The following is a 13465-nucleotide window of genomic DNA, read 5'->3' as shown; positions in this document are numbered from 1 at the left end:
GCCACCGTGGTGACACGAAAGCCCCTGAAGGACGGGGGCAAGGCACCGGAATTAGAGTCGGTACCCCTGGAGCATTGTGGATATCACCCAGGGGGACTCCAGCCGTTCTGATGTCTCGATCAGTGAGGAGATCTCCAGACCCAGGGTTGGTGACACGAAAGCCCCTGAAGGACGGGGGCAGGCACCGGAATTAGAGTCGGTACCCCTGGAGCATTGTGGATATCACCCAGGGGGACTCCAGCCGTTCTGATGTCTCGATCAGTGAGGAGATCTCCAGACCCAGGGTTGGTGACACGAAAGCCCCTGAAGGACGGGGGCAGGCACCGGAATTAGAGTCGGTACCCCTGGAGCATTGTGGATATCACCCAGGGGGACTCCAGCCGTTCTGATGTCTCGATCAGTGAGGAGATCTCCAGACCCAGGGTTGGTGACACGAAAGCCCCTGAAGGACGGGGCAGGCACCGGAATTAGAGTCGGTACCCCTGGAGCATTGTGGATATCACCCAGGGGACTCCAGCCGTTCTGATGTCTCGATCAGTGAGGAGATCTCCAGACCCAGGGTTGGTGACACGAAAGCCCCTGAAGGACGGGGGCAGGCACCGGAATTAGAGTCGGTACCCCTGGAGCATTGTGGATATCACCCAGGGGGACTCCAGCCGTTCTGATGTCTCGATCAGTGAGGAGATCTCCAGACCCAGGGTTGGTGACACGAAAGCCCCTGAAGGACGGGGGCAGGCACCGGAATTAGAGTCGGTACCCCTGGAGCATTGTGGATATCACCCAGGGGGACTCCACACCCTCCTCCTACTTTACTGAGTCCGTGAGAAGCTGAAGGGTGTGTCAAGGGGCCTGCTGGGGCCTGCCTCACCTCTGGTCCCCCAAGCACGTCCCTATGGCGGCGACGGTTGACAGGTTGTTGCTCAACCGCACACTGTGCCCCTCACTGCTGTCGTCCCTCAGCACCATGCGATGGGGCAGGAGAGAGGCCCCACCGTCATTAGGTTAGATGTGGGTGGCGACGGTCCGTCTGCCTTGATCCCGGGGCCTGAGGAGGCGGCATGAACCGTCTCACGGTCTCCCGGTCCCTACGAACCTTATCGGTCTGCTCCAGAATGTCATCAACCCCTGGGCCAAACGTCAGCCCTGGGGTGATGGGGAGAGTGGCAAATGTGCTCTGGAGAGCAGCTGGCAGACGGGATTGGGCCAGCCAGAGCTGGAGCCAGGAGGTAACCACCCGCACCATGGCCCGTACGTTGGTGCGGGCCAAATTTCTCTGGAGCATGGAAAGCAGGCAAGACACTTCACTTCCCAGAGGAACACTTCTGTACCCTCCTGCAGCCGGTGCAACAGAGTCTGCAGGGAGGCCTGCAGCAGCATGGCTGCGTTAGTAAGGCGACCAAGAGAGCAGAGGGACCCATATATGGCTTTCAAGTCCGGATCAAAGACTCTGGGGTGTCCCGGCTTCAGTCGCGGGTTTCATACTATAATCTACCCGCCCGGGAGGACCATGGCAGCTATCATGTTGTCCATGGTCGGGTACTCCCAGAAGCCGAGTGACTCTGCGCCCGCAACATAACTCCATGGTCCAGTCTCTGCTGTGAGTTGGAAGCACCCCCTGGCAGAGGCCCAGCTCTCCTGAAAGGCCTCGCGGAACTCAGCAGAGATGGGGACAGATGGAGAGTCATTACTGTCCATCAGTTTGATGTCCAGTGCAGTGGCTACCCGAGTGAGTAGGTTACTCATAACCTCTAGAGCAACTGGGGGCGATGAAGCCCCGCTGTCGGCTTCTGATGGCCTGGTAGCCCCGCTCACGGTGTTGAACAGTGCCAGCATTGTCCCCCAGGAACAGCTTATCACTGGCCAACAGATAACAGCTGTCGTTGCCATCAAAGCTATAAACCCCCCATCCAGGACTGGCAGCAGATGGGCTCTGCTTGCGGCGGCTCCGGTCACGCTTCCTGGGAGGGGTATTGGGCCCAGTAGAGGAACTAACAGCTTGTTGGCGCACCACTCCCGAGGGAGGGAGCTTGTCCCCAGCCTGAGCCTGGCCTCCAATCACGCCAGGCGCAGGCGTTCTGAGAACACCACACAAAACAGGCATCCAGTAGGGGCTCCACCGCCCTCTCCGCGTGGCTCAAACCCAGGCAGTGCATTCACAAGGTATGCAGATAGATCCCCAGGGTGATGCCACCATCACACCTGTCACATAGGGAGGCCATGAGCTCAGCCAAGTCAACAAGGCCACGGAGCAGGGGTCAGACGCCCTGGGAAAGCTTATGTCGTGACCTGCTTGGAGGAATAGGAACACGGTGAGGGATAAATTATCCAGTACCTCTGCAAAAAACAGGGACGACTCGTGTGGGAAAAACAGACAGACAAAAAAACAGCAACCAGTTAATGGATTTGATTTATTCGTTTTTTTGTTTTCCGCCAACTGCAATATTACCTAGCCGGTTTAATATCCAAGCAGTAAAAACAACACCATATGATGGAGTAACTCCATTAAGGAACTCCAAAGTAATGTCTCAACATAGTGGAAAGCCCATCACTATAATCTTACACTCTGCAGGGGAAAGAAGAAGAAAAAACCCTGCAGGGTAATTAGCAGAGAACCAAGCAGCATGTTAAAGCAATTCACAACACACACATAGAACAAGCTAGTGGGCAAGTTGTGTCAGGTAAATTACAGTTTGTGGCAGCAAGAGCCTCTATACTAATGGATGCACACAGTCATAGTGTAACGCTAACGAAACACAAGTACGACAAACCACGGGCGGAAGATACAGATCACTCAAGAGGAGGGGCTGGCCGTGTGGCCAGCTGTTCCAGGCTGCAAACAGCCAGTGAGTAAACTTCCACGCAAGATATTACACTTACCAGTGACTTACCAAGCGAACTTCAGAAAGTCTGTACCTCAAACCATACGGACGTCCCCCGAGAAAATGAAATAGAACGCGGCCATGGGGCCTATATATAGGGGTAGACTCCAGCCATGACACAGGTGTAAACGGGAGAAAATCTGTAAAACCTCACCTCGGATGTATCCCTCCGCCGCGGAGTGATCCAATATAGTGAAACATAACTGCACATTTCAGAGTGGCCTTTTACTCTCCCCAGCACAAGCTGCACCTGTGTAATGACAATGCTGTTTAATCAGCTTCTTGATATGCAACACCTGTCAGGTGAATGGATTATCTTGGAAAAGGAGAAATGCTCACTAACAGGGACGTAAGCAAATTTGTGCACATAATTTGAGAGAAATAAGCTTTTTGTCCGTGTGATCTTGCATTTATATTTTGTTCAGTGTTTGAATAAAGCTCACCTCAAATACTTCTAAATGCATTCTAAAGTATTTGAAATAATGTATTAGTTGGGTATTCAGGGGACAGGCTCCACCACAATACACACCAATACAACTGATTTGTTCTGATTCCTTACGGAGACAACCTTTTCACACAGACTATATCGAGACAACGTCCCTAGACCACGTCTTACCAGGATGAAGTGGAGCAGTGGACTTCTCAGCATTCCAAATTACATCACCATTTATTTACTGACTCAACATAGTTTTACCACTACATCCCTGTAAATTAAACGGCTTAGCATCTAATCTAGATAGTATTTATGTGTGTGATTGAACCATACTTACCATCTGTAGGATGTCTTCTATCTTAAGTTGAGCATCATCTTGATCATCTTGAGAAAGGGCACTGAGGGACAAGCAGAGTCTCATTAATAAATATAATAGTGGAGGGGGGGTATGGTTTTGCTATCCTTATGGGGACCATTTTGCCGGTCTCCACAAAGAAAAAGGCTATTTTAGGCTTAGGGTTACAATTAGGGTTAAGAGTTATGGTTAGGAGGGTAGCCTAGTGGTTAGAAGGTTGCTAGTTCAAATCCCCGAGCTGACAAGGTACAAATCTGTCGTTCTGCCCCTGAACAGGCAGTTAACCCACTGTTCCTAGGCCGTCATTGAAAATAAGAATTTGTTCTTAACTGACTTGCCTAGTAAAATAAAAAGGAGTTAGGTTTAGGTTTAGGTGTAAGGAAAAATTGGATTTTGAATGGGAATCAATTGTTTGGTCCACAAGGATAGTAAAACAAATGTGTGTGTTAGCATGTGTGTGTGTGTATGTACTTTAGCACAGTGGTTCCCATCCTTTTTCGGTTACTGAACCACCAACTACATTTTGCTCTGCCTGGAGTACCCTGGAAGTACCCATTCATGTGGATTTGACCAGTCTGCCTATGGTCTTGTGAGTCTTCTCAAGTACTCCATGTGGATAGGCCAAGTACCCCCAGGGGTCCTAGTACCCCTGGTTGGGAACAAATTCTTTAGCATGTGCATGTGCCAGTTGCGGTCAGTGCTGTTTAAGATTAGGGAGGATGATTTTTTTTTTCATGAGCATGGCCTTATTTCCAATATAGCATATTGGATTGTATTGGACTGTCATTCATATATTGGACTGTCATTCATATTCCATTCACCCAGTTCAATGTAACATTGATAGGTTTAGGCTACTACATGATACTCAAATGTTTCCCTATACCCATCATGAGGTTGCTACAACCTAGACTATGAATGAAAGTTTACAACATAGGTGCAAGAGAAACATTTGAGGTGACCAGACAGTGACACATTCAATACCGCCTTGCACACTCTTGCCTGCATTTAGCTTATCTAGGGTGTAATCGTTAGTCCAACAATTGCAAACAAGAGTTTCTATTGGACAAATTCAGGTATTTTCATCCCTGTTTCACTTGCTTCCGTTTAAGAATTTTTTTCAACAGAATTGGCGGAATGAATACACCCCATATTACGTGTAAACACAGTTCACTTTCAAAGCAGCCACGTTGTATTCCTTCTTGCCTCTATGCGCTCTCCTCCTCTCACCTTTTCCCTTTGTTTGTGGACTTCAATGCACGACACATCAGCTGTCTGTGACCAGGCGAAAAACCATGTCATAGCCACTACACACAGCATACATCGTTTGTCCCATATTAGCTAAAGTAACGTCCTAGTCAACATAGCTAATATAACTAATGCGTTAGTGAACCCACTACAACCATGCAGTAACATTACAGTGTATAGTCAGTAAGCAGTTTAGCAGTTACACCGGAGGGCCCAGGCGGCAATAAATGAATAAAACCAAAAGCTTACCTTGACTTGGAAGAGTTCCAGTATTGTGTTGGATAGTCATAGTCAGCTAGCTAACATAGCATCCCTCTGTTTGAGCCGGGTGTTTGAGTAGGCTAAACTAGCCAGCTGCATTTGCTAGCTAAGTAAGTGAAACAATGTGAAAAAATCTCTCTCTCTCTCTTGCTTCTCCTTCATTTTTTAAGAAATTAATTTGTTGAAAACTGTTAAACTATTGTCTTTCTCTCTCTTTGAGTCAACTACTCACCACATTGTATGCACTGCAGTGCTCAATAGATGCAGTTTATGCTTTCAGTACTAGATTCATTCTCTGATCCTTTGATTGGGTGAACAATATGTCAGTTCATGCTACAAGAGCTCTGATAGGTCAGAGGACATCCTCCAGAAGTTGTCATAATTACCGTGTAAGTCTATGGAAGGGGGTGAGAACCAATAGCCTCCGAGGTTTTGTATTGAAGTCAATGTACCAAGAGGAGGACGGAAGCTAGCTGTCTTCCGGCTACACCATGGTGCTACCCTACAGAGTGATGCTCAGGCTACTGTAGACCTTCATTGCAAAACATTGTGTTTTAATAAATTATTTGGTAATATGTGAACATATTTAGTATAGTTTTATATAAAAATGATAACTTTTGAAATGTTTTAACATTTGTATTTTTATGAAATTCAGTGAAGATGATGGTCCTCCCCTTACTCCTCTGAGGAGCTTCCACTGGTGTGTGCATGTGTGTGTGTGGTGTATGTGTCTGTGTATATGTGTGTACCTTACTATGTTGCCAGTGGCTTTCCTCTCCTGAGGCAGCAGGTCGGGGTCTCGTAGCACCTCCTCCAGTAGAGTCATTACACCCATCTTTAGCTCACTGTTCATCTCAAAGTCCTGACACACACATAGGCACACACACACACACACACACACACACACACACACACACACACACACACACACACTTTTTAGATAATTTCCTCAATAATTTCCAGTGCAATACATCTACAGAGGATGCTTTAAACCAGCGGTGTCAAACCCGCATTTGGTCTTCAACAAGGTCCGGAGGGCTGAACTGAAAATTGTTATATTTCCTCTGTGTCAAAGTTTGCAAAAAAATTGTCCTCTATCTATTGTTTTTGGAATGTTTGATGCTCCCTGAATTTCTAGCTTTCATTTAGGTGATAATTAGCGAGCTGGACCCAGTCAAGAAACTATATGAATGTAGGTCCATTATCATTGACCATGATGTCCTTCTGGACAGACTGAAGAGGTGGGTTGGCCTCTTCGGTCCAGTTCTAAATTGGTTTAGGACCTATTAAACCAGTCAAGATTTTTTTGTCACCCTTGGTCAGAGAAAATATTTATCACAAGTGGCGTTCCACAAGGTTTGATTTGGGTCCGGTACAGTTCAGTTTATATATGTTACCCCTTGGCAGTGTTATCAGAAAGCACAGCATTGATTTTCACTGTTATGCAAACGATAGACAACTTTATATTTCTGTGTCACCAGAGGATTTTTAGCTCCACGGATAAATTATTAGACTGTATTAGTGATTTAAATACTTGGATGTCTCACAACTTCCTCCAGCTGAATCAAGACATGACCGAGGTGCTTATTGTTGGAGCCAAAGCACAGAGATAGAATCTGGCCGCACATTTTAATTCACTGGCAATAAAAATAAAACACCAGGTAAAAAACCTAGTTGCTGTTTTAGATTCTGAACTCAATTTTGAATCACACAATAGGAATGTGACCAAAATAGCTTTTTACCACCTGAGGAACATTGCCAAGGTGAGGCCATTTCTCTCAGGAAGCAGATTTGACTAAAGTAATACTCTCCTGTCTGGTCAACCCAAGAAAGCCATTGGTAAACTGTGAAACATAGAGAATGCTGCAGCACGGGTACTGAAAAACATTACACACATTACACCTGTTTAAAGGTCTCTGCATTTGCTGCCTGTGAGACTCACTTTTAAGATTATTTTATTGGTTTTTAAATCAATCTACGATTGTACACCCGAATAAATGTCAGACATGCTTTTAAGTTATGTACCTAGTAGGTTCTACTACAGTCATGTCTACTACAGTCCAGTCATGTCTTCTACAGTCATGTCTACTACAGTCATGTCTACTACAGTCATGTCTACTACAGTCATGTCGACTACAGTCATGTCTTCTACAGTCATGTCTTCTACAGTCATGTCTACTACAGTCATGTCTACTACAGTCATGTCTTCTACAGTCCAGTCATGTCTTCTACAGTCATGTCTACTACAGTCATGTCTACTACAGTCATGTCTACTACAGTCATGTCTTCTACAGTCATGTCTTCTACAGTCATGTCTTCTACAGTCATGTCTTCTAGAGTCCAGTCATGTCTTCTAGAGTCCAGTCATGTCTTCTAGAGTCCAGTCATGTCTTCTACAGTCATGTCTTCTAGAGTCATGTCTTCTAGAGTCCAGTCATGTCTTCTACAGTCATGTCTACTACAGTCATGTCTACTACAGTCATGTCTTCTACAGTCATGTCTACTACAGTCATGTCGACTACAGTCATGTCTTCTACAGTCATGTCTTCTACAGTCATGTCTACTACAGTCATGTCTTCTAGAGTCCAGTCATGTCTTCTAGAGTCCAGTCATGTCTTCTAGAGTCCAGTCATGTCTTCTACAGTCATGTCTTCTAGAGTCATGTCTTCTAGAGTCCAGTCATGTCTTCTACAGTCATGTCTACTACAGTCATGTCTTCTACAGTCATGTCTTCTACAGTCATGTCTTCTAGAGTCCAGTCATGTCTACTACAGTCATGTCTTCTAGAGTCCAGTCATGTCTACTACAGTCATGTCTTCTACAGTCACGTCTACTACAGTCCAGTCATGTCTACTACAGTCATGTCTTCTACAGTCATATCTACTACAGTCATATCTACTACAGTCATGTCTTCTAGAGTCATGTCTTCTAGAGTCCAGTCATGTCTTCTACAGTCATGTCTTCTAGAGTCCAGTCATGTCTTCTACAGTCATGTCTTCTAGAGTCATGTCTTCTACAGTCATGTCTTCTACAGTCATGTCTTCTAGAGTCCAGTCATGTCTACTACAGTCATGTCTTCTAGAGTCCAGTCATGTCTACTACAGTCATATCTACTACAGTCATGTCTTCTAGAGTCATGTCTTCTAGAGTCCAGTCATGTCTTCTACAGTCATGTCTTCTAGAGTCCAGTCATGTCTTCTAGAGTCCAGTCATGTCTTCTACAGTCATGTCTTCTAGAGTCATGTCTTCTAGAGTCCAGTCATGTCTTCTACAGTCATGTCTACTACAGTCATGTCTTCTACAGTCATGTCTTCTACAGTCATGTCTTCTAGAGTCCAGTCATGTCTACTACAGTCATGTCTTCTAGAGTCCAGTCATGTCTACTACAGTCATGTCTTCTACAGTCACGTCTACTACAGTCCAGTCATGTCTACTACAGTCATGTCTTCTACAGTCATATCTACTACAGTCATATCTACTACAGTCATATCTACTACAGTCATGTCTTCTAGAGTCATGTCTTCTAGAGTCCAGTCATGTCTTCTACAGTCATGTCTTCTACAGTCATGTCTTCTAGAGTCCAGTCATGTCTTCTACAGTCATGTCTTCTAGAGTCCAGTCATGTCTTCTACAGTCATGTCTACTACAGTCATGTCTTCTAGAGTCCAGTCATGTCTTCTACAGTCATGTCGACTACAGTCATGTCTTCTACAGTCATGTCTTCTACAGTCATGTCGACTACAGTCATGTCTTCTACAGTCATGTCTTCTACAGTCATGTCTTCTAGAGTCCAGTCATGTCTTCTAGAGTCATGTCTACTACAGTCATGTCTTCTAGAGTCCAGTCATGTCGACTACAGTCATGTCTTCTAGAGTCCAGTCATGTCTACTACAGTCATGTCTTCTAGAGTCCAGTCATGTCTACTAGAGTCCAGTCATGTCTACTACAGTCATGTCTTCTAGAGTCGAGTCATGTCTTCTAGAGTCATGTCTACTACAGTCATGTCTACTACAGTCATGTCTTCTAGAGTCCAGTCATGTCTACTACAGTCATGTCTTCTAGAGTCCAGTCATGTCTACTACAGTCATGTCTTCTAGAGTCCAGTCATGTCTACTACAGTCATGTCTACTACAGTCATGTCTTCTACAGTCATGTCGACTACAGTCATGTCTTCTAGAGTCCAGTCATGTCGACTACAGTCATGTCTTCTAGAGTCCAGTCATGTCTACTACAGTCATGTCTTCTAGAGTCCAGTCATGTCTACTACAGTCATGTCTTCTAGAGTCCAGTCATGTCTACTACAGTCATGTCTTCTAGAGTCCAGTCATGTCTTCTAGAGTCATGCCTACTACAGTCATGTCTTCTAGAGTCCAGTCATGTCTACTACAGTCATGTCTTCTAGAGTCCAGTCATGTCTACTACAGTCATGTCTACTACAGTCATGTCTTCTAGAGTCCAGTCATGTCGACTACAGTCATGTCTACTACAGTCATGTCTTCTAGAGTCCAGTCATGTCGACTACAGTCATGTCTTCTAGAGTCCAGTCATGTCTACTACAGTCATGTCTTCTAGAGTCCAGTCATGTCTACTACAGTCATGTCTTCTAGAGTCCAGTCATGTCTACTACAGTCATGTCTTCTAGAGTCCAGTCATGTCTTCTAGAGTCATGCCTACTACAGTCATGTCTTCTAGAGTCCAGTCATGTCTACTACAGTCATGTCTTCTAGAGTCCAGTCATGTCTACTACAGTCATCAAATCAAATCAAATTTTATTTGTCACATACACATGGTTAGCAGATGTTAATGCGAGTGTAGCGAAATGCTTGTCCTTCTAGTTCCGACAATGCAGTGATAACCAACAAGTAATCTAACTAACAATTCTAAAACTACTGTCTTATACACAGTGTAAGAAGATAAAGAATATGTACATAAGGATATATGAGTGAGTGATGGTACAGAGCAGCAAACAGTAGATGGTATCGAGTACAGTATATACATATGAGATGAGTATGTAGACAAAGTAAACAAAGTGGCATAGTTAAAGTGGCTAGTGATACATGTATTACATAAGGATGCAGTCGATGATGTAGAGTACAGTATATACGTATGCATATGAGATGAATAATGTAGGGTAAGTAACATTATATAAGGTAGCATTGTTTAAAGTGGCTAGTGATATATTTACATAATTTCCCATCAATTCCCATTATTAAAGTGGCTGGAGTTTGGTCAGTGTCAATGACAGTGTGTTGGCAGCAGCCACTCAATGGTGGCTGTTTAACAGTCTGATAGCCTTGAGATAGAAGCTGTTTTTCAGTCTCTCAGTCCCAGCTTTGATGCACCTGTACTGACCTCGCCTTCTGGATGATAGCGGGGTGAACAGGCAGTGGTTCGGGTGGTTGATGTCCTTGATGATCTTTATGGCCTTCCTGTAACATCGGGTGGTGTAGGTGTCCTGGAGGGCAGGTAGTTTGCCCCGGTGATGCGTTGTGCAGACCTCACTACCCTCTGGAGAGCCTTACGGTTGAGGGCGGAGCAGTTGCCGTACCAGGCGGTGATACAGCCCGCCAGGATGCTCTCGATTGTGCATCTGTAGAAGTTTGTGAGTGCTTTTGGTGACAAGCCGAATTTCTTCAGCCTCCTGAGGTTGAAGAGGCGCTGCTGCGCCTTCTTCACGACGCTGTCAGTGTGAGTGGACCAATTCAGTTTGTCTGTGATGTGTATGCCGAGGAACTTAAAACTTGCTACCCTCTCCACTACTGTTCCATCGATGTGGATAGGGGGTGTTCCCTCTGCTGTTTCCTGAAGTCCACAATCATCTCCTTAGTTTTGTTGACGTTGAGTGTGAGGTTATTTTCCTGACACCACACTCCGAGGGCCCTCACCTCCTCCCTGTAGGCCGTCTCGTCGTTGTTGGTAATCAAGCCTACCACTGTTGTGTCGTCCGCAAACTTGATGATTGAGTTGGAGGCGTGCGTGGCCACGCAGTCGTGGGTGAACAGGGAGTACAGGAGAGGGCTCAGAACGCACCCTTGTGGGGCCCCGTGTTGAGGATCAGCAGGGAGGAGATGTTGTTGCCTACCCTCACCACCTGGGGGCGGCCCGTCAGGAAGTCCAGTACCCAGTTGCACAGGGCGGGGTCGAGACCCAGGGTCTCGAGCTTGATGACGAGCTTGGAGGGTACTATGGTGTTGAATGCCGAGCTGTAGTCGATGAACAGCATTCTCACATAGGTATTCCTCTTGTCCAGGTGGGTTAGGGCAGTGTGCAGTGTGGTTGAGATTGCATCGTCTGTGGACCTATTTGGGCGGTAAGCAAATTGGAGTGGGTCTAGGGTGTCAGGTAGGGTGGAGGTGATATGGTCCTTGACTAGTCTCTCAAAGCACTTCATGATGACGGAAGTGAGTGCTACGGGGCGGTAGTCGTTTAGCTCAGTTACCTTAGCTTTCTTGGGAACAGGAACAATGGTGGCCCTCTTGAAGCATGTGGGAACAGCAGACTGGTATAGGGATTGATTGAATATGTCCGTAAACACACCGGCCAGCTGGTCTGCGCATGCTCTGAGGGCGCGGCTGGGGATGCCGTCTGGGCCTGCAGCCTTGCGAGGGTTAACACGTTTAAATGTCTTACTCACCTCGGCTGCAGTGAAGGAGAGACCGCATGTTTTCGTTGCAGGCCGTGTCAGTGGCACTGTATTGTCCTCAAAGCGGGCAAAAAATGTCTTCTAGAGTCCAGTCATGTCTACTACAGTCATGTCTACTACAGTCATGTCTTCTACAGTCATGTCTACTACAGTCATGTCTACTACAGTCATGTCTACTACAGTCATGTCTTCTACAGTCATGTCTTCTACAGTCATGTCTACTACAGTCCAGTCATGTCTACTACAGTCATGTCTACTATAGTCCAGTCATGTCTACTACAGTCATGTCTTCTACAGTCCAGTCATGTCTACTACAGTCATGTCTACTATAGTCCAGTCATGTCTACTAGTCATGTCTTCTACAGTCCAGTCATGTCTTCTACAGTCATGTCTACTACAGTCATGTCTTCTACAGTCCAGTCATGTCTACTACAGTCATGTCTACTATAGTCCAGTCATGTCTTCTACAGTCATGTCTTCTACAGTCATGTCGACTACAGTCATGTCTTCTACAGTCATGTCTTCTAGAGTCCAGTCATGTCTTCTAGAGTCCAGTCATGTCTTCTAGAGTCCAGTCATGTCTTCTACAGTCATGTCTACTACAGTCATGTCTTCTACAGTCATGTCTTCTACAGTCATGTCTTCTACAGTCATGTCTTCTAGAGTCCAGTCATGTCTACTACAGTCATGTCTTCTAGAGTCCAGTCATGTCTACTACAGTCATGTCTTCTACAGTCATATCTACTACAGTCATATCTACTACAGTCATATCTACTACAGTCATGTCTTCTAGAGTCCAGTCATGTCTACTACAGTCATGTCTTCTAGAGTCATGTCTACTACAGTCATGTCTACTACAGTCATGTCTTCTAGAGTCCAGTCATGTCGACTACAGTCATGTCTACTACAGTCATGTCTTCTAGAGTCCAGTCATGTCAACTACAGTCATGTCTTCTAGAGTCATGTCTACTACAGTCATGTCTACTACAGTCATGTCTTCTAGAGTCCAGTCATGTTGACTACAGTCATGTCTTCTAGAGTCCAGTCATGTCTACTACAGTCATGTCTTCTAGAGTCCAGTCATGTCTACTACAGTCATGTCTTCTAGAGTCCAGTCATGTCTACTACAGTCATGTCTTCTAGAGTCCAGTCATGTCTTCTAGAGTCATGTCTACTACAGTCATGTCTTCTAGAGTCCAGTCATGTCTACTACAGTCATGTCTTCTAGAGTCCAGTCATGTCTACTACAGTCATGTCTACTACAGTCATGTCTTCTACAGTCATGTCTACTACAGTCATGTCTACTACAGTCATGTCTACTACAGTCATGTCTTCTACAGTCATGTCTACTACAGTCCAGTCATGTCTACTACAGTCATGTCTACTATAGTCCAGTCATGTCTACTACAGTCATGTCTTCTACAGTCCAGTCATGTCTTCTACAGTCATGTCTACTACAGTCATGTCTTCTACAGTCCAGTCATGTCTACTACAGTCATGTCTACTATAGTCCAGTCATGTCTTCTACAGTCATGTCTTCTACAGTCATGTCGACTACAGTCATGTCTTCTACAGTCATGTCTTCTACAGTCATGTCTACTACAGTCATGTCTACTACAGTCATGTCTTCTACAGTCATGTCTTCTAGA

General features: G+C 45.5%; 1 protein-coding gene across 2 annotated transcripts in view; it reads right to left on the bottom strand.

Moving 5' to 3' along the window:
• LOC115121362 (ras-specific guanine nucleotide-releasing factor 2-like) overlaps nt 1-13465 on the bottom strand; it is a 61434-nt gene that overhangs the window by 6615 nt on the left and 41354 nt on the right. Inside the window, exons 18-20 of one of the 2 annotated variants that reach the window (XM_065007501.1) lie at nt 5923-6035; nt 3650-3710; nt 3034-3129 (exon numbers count right to left, since the gene is read on the bottom strand). In XM_065007501.1, coding sequence (XP_064863573.1) covers nt 3034-3129; nt 3650-3710; nt 5923-6035 — 270 coding nt within the window. The remainder of the gene's footprint in view (nt 1-3033; nt 3130-3649; nt 3711-5922; nt 6036-13465) is intronic. The other variant, XM_065007502.1, reaches the window with a different exon arrangement.

This window comes from Oncorhynchus nerka, linkage group LG22 (assembly GCF_034236695.1).
Source record: "Oncorhynchus nerka isolate Pitt River linkage group LG22, Oner_Uvic_2.0, whole genome shotgun sequence".
NCBI lineage: Eukaryota > Metazoa > Chordata > Actinopteri > Salmoniformes > Salmonidae > Oncorhynchus > Oncorhynchus nerka.
The sequence above is the reverse complement of the archived record's forward strand: the minus strand, read 5'-3'. Positions and strand labels throughout refer to the sequence as shown.